The 21527-nt window shown below is 33.4% G+C and overlaps 1 protein-coding gene across 1 annotated transcript in view; it reads left to right on the top strand.

Annotated features, from left to right (window-relative positions):
• The window catches only part of LOC106693005 (chaoptin), a 46091-nt gene extending 25032 nt beyond the window's left edge, over window positions 1–21059 (top strand). The window contains exons 4-7 of the mRNA XM_014414692.3: window positions 882–992; window positions 3381–5859; window positions 14178–14700; window positions 19902–21059. Coding sequence (XP_014270178.1) covers window positions 882–992; window positions 3381–5859; window positions 14178–14700; window positions 19902–20197 — 3409 coding nt within the window. The 3' untranslated portion in view covers window positions 20198–21059. The remainder of the gene's footprint in view (window positions 1–881; window positions 993–3380; window positions 5860–14177; window positions 14701–19901) is intronic.
• Window positions 21060–21527: the final 468 nt, after the last annotated feature.

Genomic DNA, 21527 nt, shown 5'->3' with positions numbered 1-21527 from the left:
GATTTGTTGGAATTTACTCAATCTTCCAATTACGACACCATTCTTCGAGGGCTGTGATATGGGATTGAAGAGTTTGGGATGCAATTAAAGGGTTATTAATAACAGCGAGCACACATGTGTCATCGGCATACATGGTAAGGATAGTGTTAGTATTGGTTGGGATGTCTGTTGTATAGATTGTGTAGTGGATGGAACCGAGGATACTACCCTGAGGAACACCAGCGGACTGAAAGAAGAGGGATGAATAGGAACCATTGTGGTTTACTTTAAATAATCTGTCGGTGAGAAAGGAACGAATAATGAGAAAGTATGTAGGAGGAAGGGATTTACGGAGTTTGTAAAGCATCAAAAGCCTGTTCTACATCGAAAAACACTCACACTCCAGAGACAACTTCCACCATAGGATGGCATTGCTGGATAGTGGAGTGGAATGTTCGGAATCCAAATTGGTGATCTGGTATTATATGATTATAATCAAGGATGTGGTATAAGCGTTTCAAAAAGATGCGTTTTTCGGAGATTTTGCCCATGATATCATTTTGGGTATCATTTTGACTATAGATAATTTCCATGGGTCAGAGAAATATAAACAAAACATAAATACAAAAACTGAAAGGACTTCTTTGCCAACCCTATATATCAAATGCATTGAAAGAGATTAATTTCATAAATTCTCACTACTCACCGCCAAATCAATATCAAATCTTAGACATCCCAGAGGTTAAGAAATAGTTTCAGAAATAAATAAAAATTAATCATTTATGAAAGTTTGTCGGGTTTAAAATATGGACTCGAATTCAGATTATTAATCTAATTTGCTTAATACCTACTATAAATAATTTAAATACATAAATATACTAATTTCTTTTTTTTTATTACAGGAACATGTACAACACATTGGAGTACTTAGATGTTAGCTTTAATAATCTTCAAGAAGTGCCTTTTGCTCCGCTGAAGACATCCGAAAGATTGAAGGTTATAAATCTTGAAAGGTGAGAAATCCAAGTTAAATCTAATTTGCTTTTTCGCAAGGGGGGGGGGGAGGGTGACTTATACTACTAAAGGGAAAGTGGAGCCAAAAAAGAGGGGAGTTGGCCACGCCCTTTGGGCTCAGGTTTATATTGATTAAATATACAGTAACTGTAATTTAATTCAACAATTTAATCTAAACCGGCACAGAAGACAGTTAATATTTGGACCTGCTTCTCTGCTACCCCCCCCCCCAAGTTCGTCATTAGGAGCACATTTTTGGCTACACTTTTAGAAACAGTTTATCCACTCCATTATATTCCTTCCTCAAGGTTTTGGGTGCATCTTAGTCATACTAAGGGGAGCACCATAACCCAAATCTCCTTTTCAGCCAAAATGATGCCAAGGGGTGGAGATTAGGCCACGCCCCTTGAAGACAACACTTGGATAATAGGGATTTCGCACATTAATTATCTTTAAAACCATTCATTTAATCGCTATTATGAAAAGAATAGAAGTTGTGCTAAACAGTATAAACATTCTGAACTATAAATAAACATTCTGTTCGATGGAATTGTTGGAGATTTTTTTTTTAGAATATTTAATTTTTACTACTAAGAAGTGACTGAGAATAGTAATTCCAAAAAAAATAAATATCAACAAAAAAGTGAGCCCGCTTTAAGTAACTCAATTTTTCTTTTAATACCCTGCCTATGCATTTCTGGCATACAGAGTGTAGTAGCAACTCTCAATGACAACTGTCTACTATCAAATATGGCCTCCCGGACGCCACGCCTACGAAAGGAATAGACACAGTCCTCCTACTCCTTCCTCCAAAATGGCTGTTAGGGAGGGAAGAATATCCCCACCCTCTTCAAAGCAAAGGTAATTCCAATAACGGAGCTTAAGTTTACGTCGAAATTAATAGGATTGTCCGCCATTTTAATCTAAACTGAAACAGAAGGAAGCCAGTGATTGGCTCGTATTCTTGCTTAGGTCCTTTGACACGCTCCTGGTCCTGGCCGTTTTAATCGACTTTTCCTTCCAACTTAAGTAATTTTCAAGGTTATACTCTCCTTTATACTCCTCCCTTCAAATATAGTTGTAACCCGTTTTTAACACAATTACACTAGCGGAAAACGGGAGAACGAAACTGTTATTCCCTTAAAACTAAGCTCTAAATCCTGTTACTGGAACAGTTTATACTCAATACTTAATACACTTTCAAAATTCCATTTCAAATATATATATTTTTTTTTAATAATTTATTTATTGATATTTACAACTGTATACATATATACACATCAAGTAAATTTGCTGTAAGTGATATTATGGCATGATGAAAACATGCGGAGAATCTACCCATTAATAGAACTCCAAAAACATTTCTAAAGGAGAAGATCTCGTGGCCATCTTCTTTTCAGACGCCGAGGAGGATTATTAGGTAGTAAAGGAGAAGCCAGGTTAGATACGAATTGGTTTGGGTGGTCAGGAAGTTTATTATGGAAGGATTAGTATCTGGTTCTGGCCAAATCGGCAACATAGAGGACACTGAGGTCCTGATGGATGATTTGATTTGTGATAAAGTAAGGAGCATTAAGGATTTTGGACTGTAAGGATTGGATTCTGGAGGAATTTGATGGTTTAGTGGAGCCCCAAAGCTCAACACCGTATGTTCAAATAGGCCTTATAATAGTCATGTAGATTAGTCTTTTATAATGGATTGTAGTTTGGACCGTTTCTCTAGTAAATGTTGTAATAGTCAGAATTGACGAGCAGTTTCCTGTCTTTTCAGTCTTCCATTTCAAATATAAAAATTCTGTTCGATAGAATTGTAGGTTTTTTTTCTTTCATCCTATTCTAATACATGAATGGAATATGGTCCGGGTGCGGTAAAAAAAAACTCAAATAGTAGATAATTATACTATTTTATTGAGCCAACGTTTCGCCCCACGTTGCAGGGCTTCGTCAGGGCTAAAAAAGATACAAACACTATAGTTACAAAAAGGAAAAAAAGAAAAAACAAAAGTGTAAAATAACAGGGGTATAAAATATAAAAAAGTAAGATATAATAAGAAAAATTAAAGGTTGTAAATAGTAAATGAAAAGGATAGTAGTAACAGATAGATAAGAGAAGAAAAAAGAAAAAAAAAATACGAATCAAATGATGAGACAGAATGCATACCTGTTTTGACGGCAGTCAAAAACAAAGTGACAGTTGGTATTGGGAAGAGTGGGGATGGTTATTTTTTTTACCGCACCCGGACCATATTCCATTCATCTATACACACGGTCAATCAATAATCTTCCAGTATTCTAATACATATTTGTCATATCTATCAAACCACATTTCATAAACATAGTTTGCAAGTTAGTATATCTAATACATTTTTAAATTTGTTTTATTGCAGTAACGAGATCGTTAACCTGCCAGTGTCTTGGATGCAAGTCAAAGAAACACTTGTCGCTCTCTATCTCGGAGGAAATGACCTCTTCGTTCTACCTTCAAACATCGACTTTTCACTTCAGAGTTTCAAAAACCTCTCTCAAATATATCTTGACAGGAATTACCTAACTCAGATTCAAGAGAACGCCTTGCCTTTTACGGCTCAGGTTTTGAGCGTCTCCGACAATCTTCTCACTGAAGTACCGTTCAAACTGATTGAAATCCTTCCAGATCTGACTCAATTCTATTTGAAAAACAACTATATAACAGAAATCCCAAACATACCCTTTACAAAAAAGAGGATTTTCGTCGCTTTAGATTTGTCTTATAACTTTCTCAAGTCCATAACTACACTCTTCTTTAGATCAGTTCAGATAAAAGACCTTAACCTACAAGGGAACCATATCGAGACGATCACTCCGGCCATATTTAACGGTGTATCGTGTAATAAGATCGATTTATCGTATAACAGACTCGATAGTTTGGCAGACAGGACATTCTACGGATTGGAAAACACGCTGAACTATTTGGATCTGAGTCATAACAACTTCACCAAGATTCCGAAAGCTGTTTTCGGTCTCAAACATATAAGAACGCTAATTCTCGACTACAACGAAATGTCTAATAATTATTCGGAAAACTTCTTGAAAAACTGTTCACAATCAATCAGAAGTCTATCTCTAGTTGGAACAGGGATGAGAGTGTTCCCGAGAAATATATTGAAGAACACCAGAAGGTTAGTTTTGTTGAATCTCAGCAACAATTTTATAGAAGAAATTGATGAAAATGATTTTTTCAAATGGGGAGAGAATCTGGAAACACTATATCTGACAAGTAATAACATTAAGGCGTTGAAAGATAGAACCTTCAAACTTCTGAATAGATTGGAGAAACTATATCTTGCTTACAACGAGATCGAAAGAGTTGAAGACAAGGCATTCATGAACCTGGAACGCATCACAACTTTAGACATGAGCTTCGGACTCAAGATGAACGCATTCCCAGAAGTGGCGTTGAAACCGCTGTCTTCGCTCTTGTACTTGGCGCTTACCGGCAACAACATCAGTACTCTACCACCAACCGCTCTTTACGACTTCCATTATCTGCAATATTTGATTTTAGACTTCAACAAAATTGTTGAAATACCGGAGAATTTTTTCCATCCCAAAGTACACAGATATCTGAAGGACATAAGGATGTCCTTCAACGAACTCCTAAGTATAGCTCCTAATACTTTTAGCGGTCTGGACGAACTTCAAAACATCATACTTAACGACAATCAAATCTCCTTCATTCACGAAGGCTCGTTCAAAAACCTGCCGAATATCCTCAGGGTCAGCCTTTCGAATAACCACATAAGTAAGCTCACGGCGCAGGCCTTTATAAACATTCCGAATTTGATCCAACTCGATTTGCAAAACAACGAGCTTAATGAATTCAGCTTCAACATATTCCAAAACGTGACGAACATTTTGCAACCGATGAGCATCAACCTTTCGAGGAATTATATCGATAATATTTATGCAAGCGAGGTTATGACATCGCTCTACTTGAAGAACTTCGACTTGAGTCACAACAAGCTTACGAGTATCCCACAGAACTTGATGATCAGCATCAAGGACTCGATGAGGAGGCTGGATCTCAGCCATAATCAGATCAGAATCGTTGAAGGCGATGTATTTTCAAATACGAAAAGCTTAGAATATTTAAGTTTGAAAAGCAATAACCTCATATCCTTGAAACCTGGAAGCTTCCGAGGCCTTCGCAAATTACAGATTTTAGATTTGTCTTCGAATCATATGGAATTTCTGCATCCGAAGCAATTCGAAAATTTGGAAAACTTGAGAATCTTGGACCTGTCGCAAAATGCTTTGCGTTCTCTCACGGACGATGCTTTCCACAATACAAAAATAGAAAAACTTATACTGAGTAATAATATCTTCGTGTTGCTACCATCCGCGCCGTTTGCAGACATCACTTATTCACTAAGGGTCGTCGATTTTTCGCACAATCAAATAGAGCAGTTGAGCAGAGATTTGTTCTCAGCAATGCCATCTGTAAATGAGATAAATCTATGCCACAACAAACTGACCCACATCCACCCGACGGAATTCAAACACAGCATGTCTTTGGTCAAACTGGAACTTTGTTCGAACAAACTCTCTTCGGTTAATAGGCAACTTTTCCACAACATGCAGAACTTGAGATACTTGAACCTTGCCGACACTAACTTGAACGAGGTACCTGTCATCAACATACCCAATCTGGTGGCACTGAACATTTCGCACAATCGCATTCAAAAATTATCTGAGTCATTTCTCTCTGGACTCCCAAAGTTGAGACACTTGGACCTCAGCCATAATGAGTTACCGACAGTGAGTGGAGTTTCTTGGCACTATTCGCCGAATTTAAAAAGCCTCAACTTCTCGAACAACCCTATCAAGGTAAGTTAATAGCTTTTTATAATTTATTATTTTAAACTTTTATAATTTTGAAGAGGTTATTTGTGATTGTGAAATAAGTTTGTGATTGTTATTCAGCGCTTATGCTTGAGACCGTGGAACCTCGAACGTGGCTACTGCTCGCATGTACCTAGGATACTCTTCAATATTTTTTTTTTTAAATCTGGAAATAGTCAAAGCTGCGGTCAAAAGAGAACAGAAAATAGTTAACAGCTGTTTATTTTCCTGCGTTTTGCCCCACTTTGTACGGCTTCATCGGGGCTAAAAAGATATTAAAACAACTAAGAACATTTTGACATAGAACTATAATAAGATATAAAAAGGTAAATTAAGGTAGGGGTAAAATCATGTAAAAAATGTGATAAAACAGAGCTATATACAAATAAAAGATAATAAGAAATAAAATAGTATTAATATAAAATAAATAATGATAAGAATATAAAAAAAGTACGCAAATTATGTTTGTTTTGTTTACTAGCGCGACAGTGCCACGTTTCCTGACGTGGTTTTCATAGGGTGGGTCACTCCCACGCCTATTTTTGTGTGTGCCACCCATTGGCTGACGGGCCTCGCAATTGCCCGAGAGAGGCTGTGAGTGAGTATTTCATAGTTATAAGCTTGAAAAAAAATCCCGGATTGGGCTGTGGACTCGATCTCGCAACCTATGGCGTTAGCACGCTGCTACGGTCACTCCCAAACACACGCAAACTATAAGGTTAAAAATGTACAGGAGACGCAATAACACGCAGAAACAAAAAGATGGATATGGGAAAATAAAATTTAAAACACTTAACACACACTTTAGACACAATTTAAGTTGATATTAAATAAAGGTCGAGAAAGGATAAATAAAAAAAATTAATAATGAATGAGAAAAAGAAAAAATCAGAACCACTCATCAGAAGTATACATGAATGGAGGGGAGATATTCTTATCTTTTTTTATATTACATTAATACTATTTTATTTCTTATTTTCTTTTATTTTTACATAATTTTAATCCTACCTCAATTTACCTTTTTGTAACTTATTATCTTACAATCCGAAAATGTTCTTAGTTGTTTTGTACCTTTTTAGCCCTGATGAAGCCCTACAAAGTGGGACGAAACGTCGGTAATTAAACAGTTGTTAACCTTTTTTTTTTTTTTCTCTGTTGACCGCAACCCTGGCCATCGGTCAACCATTTATATAAATAATAATTATATTATTTCAAAATTTTTCGAGACCAGGTAATATTTATCAATTAATTAATTTAACATCCAAAATAGTCTCAACACTATATATTTATTTATTTGTCCTACGTTTCGGCCCTTCCAGCCATCCTCAGGGACATATTCAACATAAATTTCCTCTCACATTAATTGTTTTCTCCTTGCAGGCTATTTTGCCCAGGTCAATATCTTTATTTAAGTCAAAAACCTTTCTATTTAAAATTTTAGAAAACCATTCACTTATCTATTCTATAATATTGTCCACACTATAAAGATATGGTGTGGGTTTTTATAGTGTGGACAATATTATAGAATAGATAAGTGAATGGTTTTTTAAAATTTTAAATAGAAAGGTTTTTGACTTAAATAAAGATATTGACCTGGGCAAAATAGCCTGCAAGGAGAAAACAATTAATGTGAGAGGAAATTTATGTTGAAGATGTCCCTGAGGATGGCTGGAAGGGCCGAAACGTAGGACAAATAAATAAATATATAGTGTTGAGACTATTTTGGATGTTAAATTAATTAATTGATAAATGAATAATAATAATATTTACTGGTAAAACTGTTTGGCAGCAGTTTAATAGGACACTTTTGTGCTGATGCCTTTGCCTTCAGATAATTTAGTAATCACCACTTCCCCTACACATGGTGCAACATGAAGCCCATTTTTTGACTGTCGGTTTCACTTGTTTAAGCTTGTTCATGTCTTATTCCCTACATGAACTATTTACATTTTTCTAAGCAAGTAACTTTAAGAGGATGGAATATTTCTACAATACTTACATATGAACATTCCACATCCTCCCAACCCAAGAGCCCAATAGTCAATTATTTCAACCATATTTTTGATTACTTTTATAAATACTATGAATAATTACTAGTCGACATTTATGAGTCTGCTATAGTTGGAGCGAATAAAAAATTTTTACGTAGCTCCATATCTAAATTTTAAATTAACTCCATTAGTAAATTTTCTAAAATATGAGTTATAATAGAGCTATTTTTGTTCAATAGTTCCCGAGATATAGTTTTTTTTTTTAAAACGTAACGTTTCACAAAAAAATGCACTGAAAAATCAGTAGCTAGTGAATTTATTTTGGAAAATGTATGTTACCTAATAGCATTTAAATCAAATTTTTTTTTTTCTTACCTCCTTTATTATAAATAACAATATTAATATATACCTAAGTATATACAAACGTAACTGGTGCCCTTCCTTTGCCATATGGCATTATAAGGGGTTGGGCTGGGTCCGCTGAAGGCGCTGATTACTATACTGGCCTAGGAGCCGCTGGCCGGGGGGTACAAAGAATGGGGAGGGCCGCTCCACTGGGGGATAAGATGGGTTAAGATGACTTCAGGTGTTAAGTAGTTAATTTAAGAATATATTGCCTTGTATAACTTTTTTTTCCTCACCCTTCATCAATTTTATTATTTCAAACATCAGGTATTCTTAATACAAAGCACTTAAATTATTATTATTTTTTGCGTACCCCCCCTAACAAAATAAGAAATTAAATACATACATGTAGGTAGGTATATGTATGTCTAGTAGTTTGTAATTCCTACGATTGCCTTGTGGCATCTTAATCCAATTTCTACCAAGCAAAAAAAGAAAAATTAAATTAAATCTAGTTTAATGTGACATATAATAAATAGTTTATGGCACTTTTATTCATATGATGTCATGCAAATATTATAAAAACTACTATCCCTACGAAGATAAGTGTCATAAACTCCTTTACAGTACGTTAAATAAGCTTTATTTTGAATCCTAAAATACATCTGTATGTCTAATTGTTTCTGAGATATATTTATTCATAAATCAACTAAAAATTAACATTTTGTGAATTTATTTTGTCAAATATTATAAAAACTACTACTCCTATGAAGATAAACATTATAAACTATTTTATAGTAAATTTAACTAGCTTTAATTTAGAGCTAATAGAGATCACTGCGTCGAATGGTTCTTAAGAAATAGATTTCTCAAAATAAATTCACTAACTACTGATTTTTCAGTGGATCTTTTTTAAAAAACTATATCTCGAAAACTATTGGATGAAAATAACTGTATCAGGGCTAATATTTCAGCAAATTTACTCTTCTTTAAATAATGTTCTTTTAGATTTTCTAGTGTTGTTAGTAGTTTTTAAGATATTGAGCTCCGAATGAAAAATTAATGTTTTTTTAAGGTTTTGAAACAGCTGCCTTTTTTATTCTCACTACCTATATTTGGCAGACTCATCAGTTTTGACTAGTAACTATACTTAGTTTTTATTAAAGTGATCAAAAATTGGAATGAAATAACTGATTTTTCTTCCGGGATCTTGTACTATCCAGAGAATGAGCCTCAAAGTGACATTTTTTTTTATTTTTTACTACTGATGTTTTAAATTTATAAAAGTAAATAATTATTTTAAAAACGAGCACCTTCGTCTTGCCCTACAGTATCTTTTAATAATACCCCACTCATTCCTGTTGAACAGATCCGTTACTTAGGACTAAATCTGGACAAACGACATGGAATTCTCATACAAGACTGAAAAGACAGGAAACTGCTCGTCGATTCCGACTATTACAACATTTGTTAGACAAAAGGTCAAAACTTCCAATCCATTACAAAAGACTGATCTACATGACTATTATAAGGCCTATTAGGACATACGGAGTTGAGCTATGGGGCTTCAATAAACCGTCTAATTCCTCTCGAATCCAATCCTTACAGTCCAAAATCCTTCGTAAAATCCTTAATGCTCCTTACTTTGTCACAAATCAAATCATCCATCAGGACCTCAATGTCCCCTATGTTGCCGATTTGGCCAGAATCAGATACCAATCCTTCCATAATAAACTTCCCAACCACCCAAACCAACTCGTTTCTAACCTGGCTTCTCCTTCACTACCTAATAATCCTCCTAGACGTCTGAAAAGAAGATGCCCTCGAGATCTTCTTTAGAAATGTTTTTGGAGTTCTATCAATGAGTAGATTCTCCACATGTTTTTATAATTTCATAATATCACTTACAGCAAATTTACTTGATGTGTATATATGTATACAGTTGTAAATATCAATAAATAAATTATTAAAAAAAAAAAAACGAGCATTCATTAATGCACTATAATTAATAATTGTCAACATAGCCATACTCATGACTAACTGCATATTATGCTCGCGTGAACTTGAGATTATGAAAGTTAGTCTATTTCTGACTCAATCGATCCCACTCACCTAATGACGTAGTGTGAAGTCTCACGCCTCTTTAGATCCCTACCTCTATATATTTCATTTAATTATATTCCTATATTTCTAAACCTGCGGAATTCGAATCTATAAATCCATCTATCAATAAAACTACTTTATCTTATCAATGTGTTATCTCATAAATATTATAGCAATTCTCAAGCTATTTCCATTAATTTTATTATTATTACTATTTCATCATTTTCTAATCGAGCTGGGTAGCTAACTGTGTAAGTCATTGTGCTACTAATTCCAAGGGGCGGAAACATAATTATTTATTCTTAATGAGGTGTAGATAGTTGACCGTAGATTACTGATTGGAGAAGATGGTGGGGGGTGCGGTCAGCAAAGAAAAACATAAATAAAAGAAAAAATATTTATTTATTCCGACGTTTCGACCTGACTTTCAGGTCTTCATCAGGGGGGTAGATATGGATTAAAAACAGTTTTTTTACGTTATACTTTATTTTCGAAAACCTTAAGGTGCTGTTCATCCCTTAGTGTAAGGGCTGTGTCTCGCATCCATAAAGAACAGTGGGAAGGATGATAGTTTTTTACGAGGAGAAGATGGTTGGGGGTGCGGTTAAAATGGGACAAATAAGTTGGTGTAATTTATTTAATTGTGCCAACGTTTCGGCTAGAGTTTCTAGCCTTATTCAGGGCTAAGAACATAACAAGATAAAAACCACAGTAAGAATAGAAAATAAAATATAAACAGAATGACATAAAGTGAATAATTTTACAGAATAGAATTAATAGAATGAAGTGATGAGAGAAGTGGAAAATAAAATGTATACATAGGTAATTGAAAAAGTGGGTAAAATAACATAATTAAGGAAATAAAATAAAAATGAAGTTATATAATGCAAAGAAGTATGAACATATTAGTTATTGATAATTTCAAAATTGAAATTCATATTTCATAAAGAAAAAGAAAATTGAGAGAAAGAAAATATATGTAACCATAATAATTCATATAGAGACAAAGTATAAGTAAAGTTTAACAAAAGAAATGAATAAAAGAAAAAAATATTATTTTGAAAACAACAATAATAATATAGTGAACATAACTAATAACGTGGGTAAGGAAAACAAAACCATATTTATTTATTTTATGCCGACGTTTCGACCTGAGTTTCAGGTCTTCATCAGGGGTTATGGCGTAGAAGGCCTGCAACTCAGGTCGAAACGTCGGTATAAAATAAATAAATATGGTTTTGTTTATTTATGTTGTTCTTTGCTGACCGCATCCCCCGACAAACTTCTCCAATCATTAATCTACGGTCAACTATCTACACCTCATAAAATTCTTTAATATTTTGAGTTATATCATTGTATTTCTAACTAAAATTTACATTTTTTCTTTTCAACATTGTTATATAATCAATTATATTGTACATAGATATACCAAGTTTCATTAAAATCGATTCTATTAAGTGGGACTTTTGGTCGTTCGATTGTATCGAAAAGGTTTGCAGTCACACCTCAGACATACACCCGTCTTAAATATTTAATTTCAGTTTTGAATTAGGCTGTTCATATACAGACACACACAGACCATTGTGAGAAACTTGGTTTATATAAACTCTGGGAATCTCAAAACAAGCATTTCAGTAAAAAACTCGAATTCGAAATTCTGCACGATCGCTATACCTGTCCCTTCCTATAAATTCCATACATAGGTAAGAGGAAGTAATCCAAAAACAAAATCAAACTGTACCGCAATAACCATTTAAGGGGCATGGAAGGAACTAGATCAACGGTTGTGCGTGGAGGTGATTTGTTTAGAATTATGCTTAGCCACTTTTTTCCATATTAAGGGTACCCATTTGATGTGGTTGGATGGACCCCGTAGGGCTCCTGAACCCACAGGGTTGACTCACGGATACATTAACAGAATAAACATAATCTACCACAGCCAGATTCCATCCCGGGTCCTTGGAGGAGTTAGTAGCAGAGTGCCTTACCACTGAACCACACTGCTTTTTAAAAAAAAAAGTTCGTTTAAATTGTTTTCTACAGTCCTAACAACAAACGCCGATGACACATGTATACTGTCTGTAAACAACGACCCAACTAATGCATCACAAGCACTGCAGGTACCCATAACATCTATTGAAGAATGGTGTCAAAACTGGAGAATCAAAATAAATCCTGACAAATCCTAACAAATCACCTTTACTCTCCATCGTAAACCTCTACCCTCCTGTCCTACAGCATCCTTTCTAAATACTCCACTAACGCATGTTGAACAGATTCCATAGCTAGGAATCCATCTTGACAAGAGACTTACTTAGAATCCCCATACAAGATTGAAAAGATAAGAAACTGGTCATAGATTTTGATTATAGTACAAAAGCCGAGTAGAAAATAAGGCAGTTATCTCACCCCAATTTTTGATTACTTCAATAAAAACTATGTATAATTACTAGTCAAAATGATGAGTCTGCCAAGTATAGGTAGGGGGATTAAAAAATGGCGGCTGTATCAAAACCAAAAAAAAACATTGATTTTACATTGGGAGCTCTATATCTTAAAAACTACCGAAAGTACTAGAAAATCTAAGAGAACATTATTTAAAGAAGAGTTGGTCGTATAAAATGTGGATATTTGAAAAATATATCTCTAGATCCATAAGACACACATATGTCTACCAACACTCAAAATAAAGGAAATTTAACTTACTATAGAGTAGTTTATGACACTTATCATCATAGTGGTAGTAGTTTTTATGATATTCACATGTGAATATAAATTTGGCAAATGAAAAAAGAATTTGTCCGAACAACTATAAATCAATTTATTTTAGCAAATTTCATGTAAACTATTACTCCTACGAGGATAAACATCATAAACTACTTCATAGGTCATTAAACTAACTTTAATTTGGGTGCTAATAAACATCTGCACGTTGAATGGTTTTTGAGATATAAATTTTTCAAAATAAATTCACTAACTACTGATCTTGTAGTACGTCCAATATATCATTTTTATGAAATGTTGCTTTTTAAAAAACTATATCTCGAAAACTATTTAACGTAAATAACAATTAGGGCTCATATTTCAGAAAATTTACTCTTCTTTAAATGACGTTCTCTTAGGTTTTCTAGTGTTTTTCCTACTTTTTAAGATATACAGCTCCGAATGAAAAATTAGTTTTTTTTATCGCTTTGAAATAGTCACCATTTTTTATTCCTCGCACCTATACTTGGCAGACTCGTCAATCTTGACTAATAATTATACCTAGTTTTCATTAAAGTAATCAGAAATTGGGGTGAGATAACTGCCTTTTTTCTCCTCTTGGGCTCTTGTACTATTACTACAACACCTACTCGACAAACGCTCTAAACATCTCCCATTCACTACAAAAAATTATTATACATTATTATAATCAGACCAATTTGAACATACGGAATTGAGCTCTGGGGCTCCATCAAATTCTTCCCGTATCCAATCCTTACAACCCTAAATCCTCCATAAAATCCTGGATGCTCCTTATTACGTCACAAATAAACTCATTCACAAAGACAATAACATCCCTTTCGTTGCTGATTTGTCCCGAAACAGATATGCATCTTTTCATTCCAAACTCCTTACCCATCCTAACCCATTAGTTCTTAATCTCTCATACTTAACAATCCCTGATTATCCTCCGAGGCGTCTGAAAAGAAGATGTCGACGGGACCTTCTAATTTAAATTAATGTTTGAAGTACCACCATTGGGTGGTTCCATCCCAAGATTTTCGAGTATTTGAAACATTCCACATATTTGCTTATTGTCTTTTTTTGTACATTTGTAAATTATAATAAATACATTTTAAAAATTTTTCTTTTATTTCACAGATTTTGACTAAGGACAGTTTCTCTGGCCTTTCGAACTTGATCCACTTGGACATTCAGAAGCTCGACCATTTGGAAAGATTCGATTCGGATTCCTTACAAGAATGCAAAATGATAAAATCGCTCCGCGTTCAGACTTGGCCAAAAATCGAAAAGTACCGCTTCCGATTGGCAAGGATCATATCCACCTTGAAATCACTGAAGCATTTATCAGTACTGGTAACGGAAGACAAGCTCACCGATCAGCTCATCCAAGCCTTTCCGAAAAAGTTGAACAGTTTGGAAATAACTGGAGAAAACTTGCAACTAATTGGAGAAAACAGCCTGGAAGGTCTGGAACGTTCTGGAGAGCTGAGTTTGCGCATTTCGGGAACGAAAATATCTCATTTTCCGAGAAGATTTTTCTGGAACATGAAGTACAACAAGTTCTCTGTTGATCTCAGTGACAATCAAATGAGGGATGTTGATCCTGAAATATTTTATGAAAAGGATGGCATGCAAAAATATGGCACATCAATTTATTCAGGTAACATATTCGAAATATCAAGTAAGTTATGCATAGAGATAGTGTATGTAGTGCAGGGATGGGCAAATATTATTCGAATGACGAGAGACAAATACTTTTTTATTCGTGAATTTTCTAGTCGAATAATCAATTATTCGTACAAAACATATGATTAACCATCCGATTACTTTTTTATTCGTCATTATTTTACACGAATATCAATTATTCGAGAAAAACAATTCGAATAACCATTTGAATACTTTTATATTCGTCCATTTTATAGAAAAATAATTTCTTATTCGAAAAAATTAAATGATTAACAATCCGAATACGTTCGTCCCTTTATGTTTTGAGATATGTAGAATATGAAAATACTATCGATTTATCTTAACTTTTCTGATTTCTAGCTAGTTAAGGCCTCTTTACGTTTTGAGATATGCAGATTTCTTATCTTAGTTAAAATAAATCAATACGTGATACGAAAATCGATAGTACTTTTATATTCTGCATATCTTCAAACATATAAAGGGATCCTAATATGCTCGGGATCAAGAAAGTTAAAATAAATCGATACGCGATCATAAAATCGATAGCATTTTCATTCTTGGCGTATATTGAAACATATAAAGAAACCCTAACATGGTAAAAATAAGAAAAGTTCATATAAATCGATAAGCGATCAAGAATTCTATATTATTTTCATATTCTGCATTCCTCCAAACATATAAAGGGACCGTAACATGTTAGAAATCAAGAAAGTTAAAATAAATTTATACGCGATGTTAAAATCGATAGCATTTTCATATTCTGCAAGTTAAGGAACCGGTATTATAAATTTAAACAATTGCCCCTTGCCCAACTGAACCTAAGTCACTTTAGACATATGGTTCCATGTGTTCACATTTCCTTACAAAAAGAAACTCAATAAAAACAACTACGTTCCCATAAGGCCCTTGAGACCATTCTAACAGCCCTTTCAAGCCCTTAGTATCCTATATCAATAGCAAGGGCTGACACTTAGGCAGGTATATGCTGTCATCTCACAATGGACTTGCATCAGTCAAACTATTTTATGGTTAACATATGTAAGTCAGTACACACAAGTCTTAGGTCATGGTCTCTTTCTTAGAAATCAGACCTCCCAACTTCTCGCCACGCCTTTTCCCCCTTCCAGATATTTACTTCTAAAATTCATAGGCTCACTACCCCCCACCTAGTCTCTTAAAATTATCCGATTGGTCAAAACCCCTCTCCTATTTCGCTATTCTTCCTACCCCCTCTTCTCAAGTGTTGATATATATTTCCTAGACTAGATAGCTAAGTTAGAGAAGTTAGAAGAAGAGAGACACTCTGTAACAGTAACAGTAACATGTAGTTCTTGTAAATATGTTAGAATAAAGTCATTTTAGTCTTCACTGATTTTTTATGATATGTAACTTGCATATCCGAAAACGTAAAAATTGGCCCCTATGTGTTAGATATAAAAAAATTAAAATAAATCTATATGTGATCTTAAAATCGTTAGCATTTTCGTATTGTACTCGTCTGAATATGTGAAATAGGACCCTCATACATTAGAAATTTAAGGTGGGAAACAAATAAGTGAATTAAAAAAAAAATCAAATTTTTATTCGAATAATATGTATTCGAGTAATTTTGTATTCGTATAATTTTTCATTCGACTAATTTTTTATTCGATTGAAATAGCTTTTTAAATATTCGAATAAAAAAGTATTCGGATCGTTTAATCGTATTTTTATTCGGATAAAAAAGTATTCGTCTCTCGTCAATCGAATAAAAACTTCGAATAAAAAAGTATTAGTCTCTTGTCAATCGAATAATTTTTTCCCAACTCTGCAAAATAGTATATCTGATATAGTGCGTACCAGAGTGGAGTGGGGTAAATCTATAACATGTGGCATACATGAATAGTACAAGAATCCAGTAAAGAAAAAGGCAGTTATTTCACCACAATTTTGGATTGCTTTAATGAAAACTGTATAATTACTGGTCAAACTTGAATTATGTATCTTTGCTGACCGCAATCCCGGTCTACTCATATCAATCTTCATCCAACTATTAACACTTCCTTATTAAAAAAAAAAAAAAAAAAAAAAAAAAAAAAAACAAAAAAACAATTAGGTAATATATTCGATTGAAATACATCATCTGGCTAATGTACAAAATCAAACAATGTCTAGGACACACATAAAGAACATGGTGGCCTTATAAACAAAAATTGGTAGTATCAACAACTATTTTAGATCAAGCATATGTGCACAAGTAAAAATCTCATTCAAACTCAACTGTTTGATAATTTATAATAATAATTTTTGTTAATTATTTCAATATTTAGCCTGAAAAAAAGATATCTCTAAAATAAATAATATGATTTTAATAACCGGTTAAGATTTTTCAGTAAACACGAAACACTTTACAATTCCTTTGTGAAAAAAAAATAAAATACAATTTTGATAGAAAATATACTTATAATATAGCATATATTTATAAATTAATAAAGGGAACCGGTTAACAGCAGATAGAGCACTGGTAATATCATGGATTCAAATAGTACAAGAGCCGAGAAGAAAAAAAAAGGTAGTTATCACACCCCAATTTTTGATTACTTTAATGAAAACTATGTATAATTAATAGTCAAAATTGATGAGTCTGCCAAGTATAGGTAGGGGGAATAAATAATGGCGGCTGTTGAAAAAACTTAAAAAAACACTGATTTTTCATTCGGAGCTCTATATCTTAAAAACTACCAACAACAAAAATCTAAGAGTACATTATTTAAAGAAGAGTAAATTTTCTGAAATATAAGCCCTAAAAGAGCTATTTACGTCCAATAGTTCTCGAGATACAGCTTTTTAAAAAGCAAAATTTCTTAAAAATCTACTGAAAGATTAGTAGTTTGTTAATTTATTTTGAGAATTCTATATCTAAGGAACTATGTGATGTACAGATGTCTATTAGTACTCAAATTAAAGCTAGTTTAATGGACTATAAAGAAGTTTATAAACTTTACCTTCGTAGGTATCATGAAAAAACTAGTAATAATAAAAATTAGTAATTTAGTAATTTTCATGGTATTTGCTAAAATAAATTGATTTATAGTTGTTAGGACAATTAGTTTGATTTATGAAAAACTTCATTTTAGAAACCATTGGACGTACTGATGACTGCCAGCACTCAAATTAAAGCTAGTTAAATTTACTACAAAATAGTTAATTATGTTTACCGTTGTAGGGGTAGTAGTTTTTATGATATTTGCAAAATAAACTCACAAAATGTTAATCTAGTTTTTCGTATAAAACATTAGATTCTTGAAAAAATATATCTCTAGATCAATAATGCGCATATATGTCTGCCAACACTCAAAATAAAGGAAATTTAACTTACTACAAAGAAGTTTATGGCAATTATCTTCGTAGGGGTAGTAGTTTTTATGATATTCACATATGAATATGAATTTGGCAAATCAAAATTTGTCTGAACAACTATAAATAAATTTATTTTAGCAAATTTCATGTAAACTATTACTCCTACGAAAATAAACATCATAAACTACTTTATAGTCCATTAAACTAGCTTTAATTTGAGTGCTAATAGACATCTGTACGTCAAATGGTTTTTGAGATATAAATTTTCAAAATAAATTCACTAACTACTGATCTTTCAGTACGTCCCATACAAGATTTTTATGAAATGTTGCTTTTTAAAAAGCTATATCTCGAAAACTACTTAACGTAAATAACTCTATTAAGGCTTTTATATTTTAGTAAATTTACTCTTCTGTAAATGAAGTTCTCTTAGGTTTTCTTATGTTGTTCTTATTTTTTAAGATATAGAGCTCCGAATAAAAATTTTTTTTTTAACGCTTTGAAACAGCCGCCATTTTTTATTCCCTCTACCTATACTTGGCAGACTCATCCATTTTGACTATTAATTATACATAGCTTTCATTAAAGTAATCAAAAATTGGGGTGAGATAACTGACTTTTTCTCCTCTTGGGCTCTTGTACTAAAACCTAACGGTACTAACAGCCCAGAAAAACGTTATTTCACCCCAATTTTCGATTACTTTATTGAAAATTATGAATAATTAATTGTAAAAATCGAGGAGTCTGCCAAGTATAGGTAGGGGAAATAAAAAATGGTGGCTGTTATAAAACATTAAAAAAATATTAATGTTTCATTCGGAGCTCTATATCTTTAAAACTACCAACAACACAAACAACTTAATCAGACATGATTTAAAGAAGACTAAATTTTCTAAAAATATGCGCCCTAAAAGAGCTTTTTACGTTCAACAGTCCCCGAGATAAACTTTTTTAAAAAAACAATACTTCACAAAAATGTACTAAAATCAGTAATAATTTTTTTTTTTTTTTTTTTTTTTAATCCTTGATGCTCTTTATTACGTCACAAATAAACTCATTCATAAAGACCTTAACATCCCATTCGTTGCAGATTTGACCCAAAACAGATATGCGTCTTTTTATTCCAAACTCCTTAACCATCCTAACCTTAATCTTTCATCCTTAACAATCCCTGATAATCCTCCGAGGCGTCTGAAAAGAAGATGGCCACGGGACCTTCTAGTTTAAATTAATGTTTGAAGTACCACCAATGGGTGGTTCCTTTCCAAGATTTTCAAGTGTATATGAAACATACTACATATTTACCTGTTGTATTATTTTGTACAGTTGTAAATTACAATAAATAAATAATAAAAAAAAAAAAAAAAAAATTATTTTTGGAAATCTACATCTCAGGGCGTACAGATGTCTATTAGGACTCAAATCAAATCTAGTTTAATGTACTATAAAGTAGTTGATAACGTTTATATTTGTAAGAGTAGTATTTTTTTTTTTTTATTTTGCCAATTTATTTTAGCATTATATTATGAAAACTTGAAAATTAAAATAGAAGATATAAAGTGCATTGCAGCATTTCTTAGCACTCTTAATTCTGTATTTCCAACCGCCTTATGGATAATGACGCCTTGCTTTCCGTCTTGAGTTATCCATTACAGGAGGTCATCAATCCAAGTACTTCTCACACTCCACCCTGATTAACTTTGATTACCTGTAGTAAGTCAGGTTTTACCCGGCGGCCTTCCCGACTCTTCACATACACATATACATTTCAAGATTTACTTTTATAAATTGTTTTCTTTTTTTATTTCTATTAATTATAAATAAATATTTTCTCAGGAGGAATAAATTTGAAAGGAAATCCCATTTCATGCGATTGCAACTCTGTCTGGTTCAGTGACTGGATGAAGAGGTACATGTTCGAATCAGTCAAAGTGAACTTCAACGAACAGCAAGAAGAAGAGATGAAGTCTCTCTTGTGCGTACCCCCTTCGAACGGACAGCTGACACCATTGCTCACCTACCATCGACCTGGATGTCATTACGTCTTCGGCAGCAAGGCATCGATAAATCGAGTCGAAAGAACTCTGTTGGTGACTGCGGTGGTTTTAGTGAACCTCTTAGCACTACATTAAGCTACGTGTACCTGTATTTTGGGCTAGTCAATGTTCCTATTAAGTTCTATTTTGTGATTAATATAATTTCTTGAATTAAGTCAATTAGATTGTGATGTTTAATTTTTTGTTTTCTTTGTATTTAAATAAAACATATCATTTAGTAATATATATCTTTTTTCAAACAAGATTTAAAAGGCCTGCCCTCCCCCCATATGTAATGGGCTGAAGTCTGTTCCCCCTTAGGCGAAATCCTGCCTACGCCTAAGGAGAGCACAGACATTCATCTTTTGGCAATTCCAAAACAATGATAACTCAACATAAGGGCCCTTTGATTTGAATATATTTTATTTCATAAACAATGTTTCAAGTATATAGTAATTGGTTTCTGAAAAACCAATGTATAAAACATGTTGTTTCGGACAACCTACGGCAACCGAAAGGTTGAATTGGAGGGGCTGCCATAATGTAGGCAATACTAGCGCCCCATGTGGCCAACAGTTAAACCTCACATCCTCCAGCGCTCTCTGTGATGAGAAGAAGTAACCAGAGGCTGATGAGAGAGTCATCTTGCCTTCTGCCAGAAGCAATTCTTCTTTGTTCACTCTGAAAATCTGCCAAGAGTGAGTAGAATTCCTAGAGTTGTTCCTCGAAGCAGAGGAGAGAGAGGCAAAGGAATGCGGAGAGAAGAAGGAAGCATGGAGTAAGTCCACCCAGTTCAATACAGTTAACCTCACCTTCATCATCAACTTCCTCATTATATCTACAATTTTCCACAGCTCAGTCATTAAAAATTAATTAACCCTCTTAACCATAAATATTTTATTTCGGCCACCCCCTACACTACTTGTAACTTTTATAATAGAATTTTATTTTAATTCAATCATGTTTTATATTTTAATTATACTGTCCACTAATACCCAACCAAAGTGAATGTTTGCCTGGCATTTAGTTGAAGGCATACTTCATACACACGTACTAAATGTATAATTTGGAATCAACTTACAAATGTTTCGTTATATTCTGCAGAATACAAATTTGTGTTATATTGATCATGGTATCTGCTGCATTCACCATGTTTTACACCCACTATGTCTGTCATGACAGTATCTACTGTCGTGGCAAACATGGCGCTCTAAGTCTTGCGTGATAGTTGACAGGTCAGTAAAGTTTAGTGACGGTAAAACTACTGTCACGTTAAAATTCAGAAACTCATGCTTGGATGAAGAAAATGAAATTTGCCGGTACCTCTCCTCTATTAGTTGTTCAATCCACAGTGAGTAACAGTTAGCAAAAGTTTTATTTTTTCAATACAAAGAAAATAATTGAGTAATATAATTTAGTAACTTTT

This window comes from Halyomorpha halys, unplaced genomic scaffold, assembly GCF_000696795.3.
Source record: "Halyomorpha halys isolate HHAL.00 unplaced genomic scaffold, Hhal_1.1 Scaffold1.1, whole genome shotgun sequence".
In the NCBI taxonomy this organism is placed as follows: Eukaryota; Metazoa; Arthropoda; class Insecta; order Hemiptera; family Pentatomidae; genus Halyomorpha; species Halyomorpha halys.
This window is presented reverse-complemented; position numbering and strand designations above follow the sequence as displayed.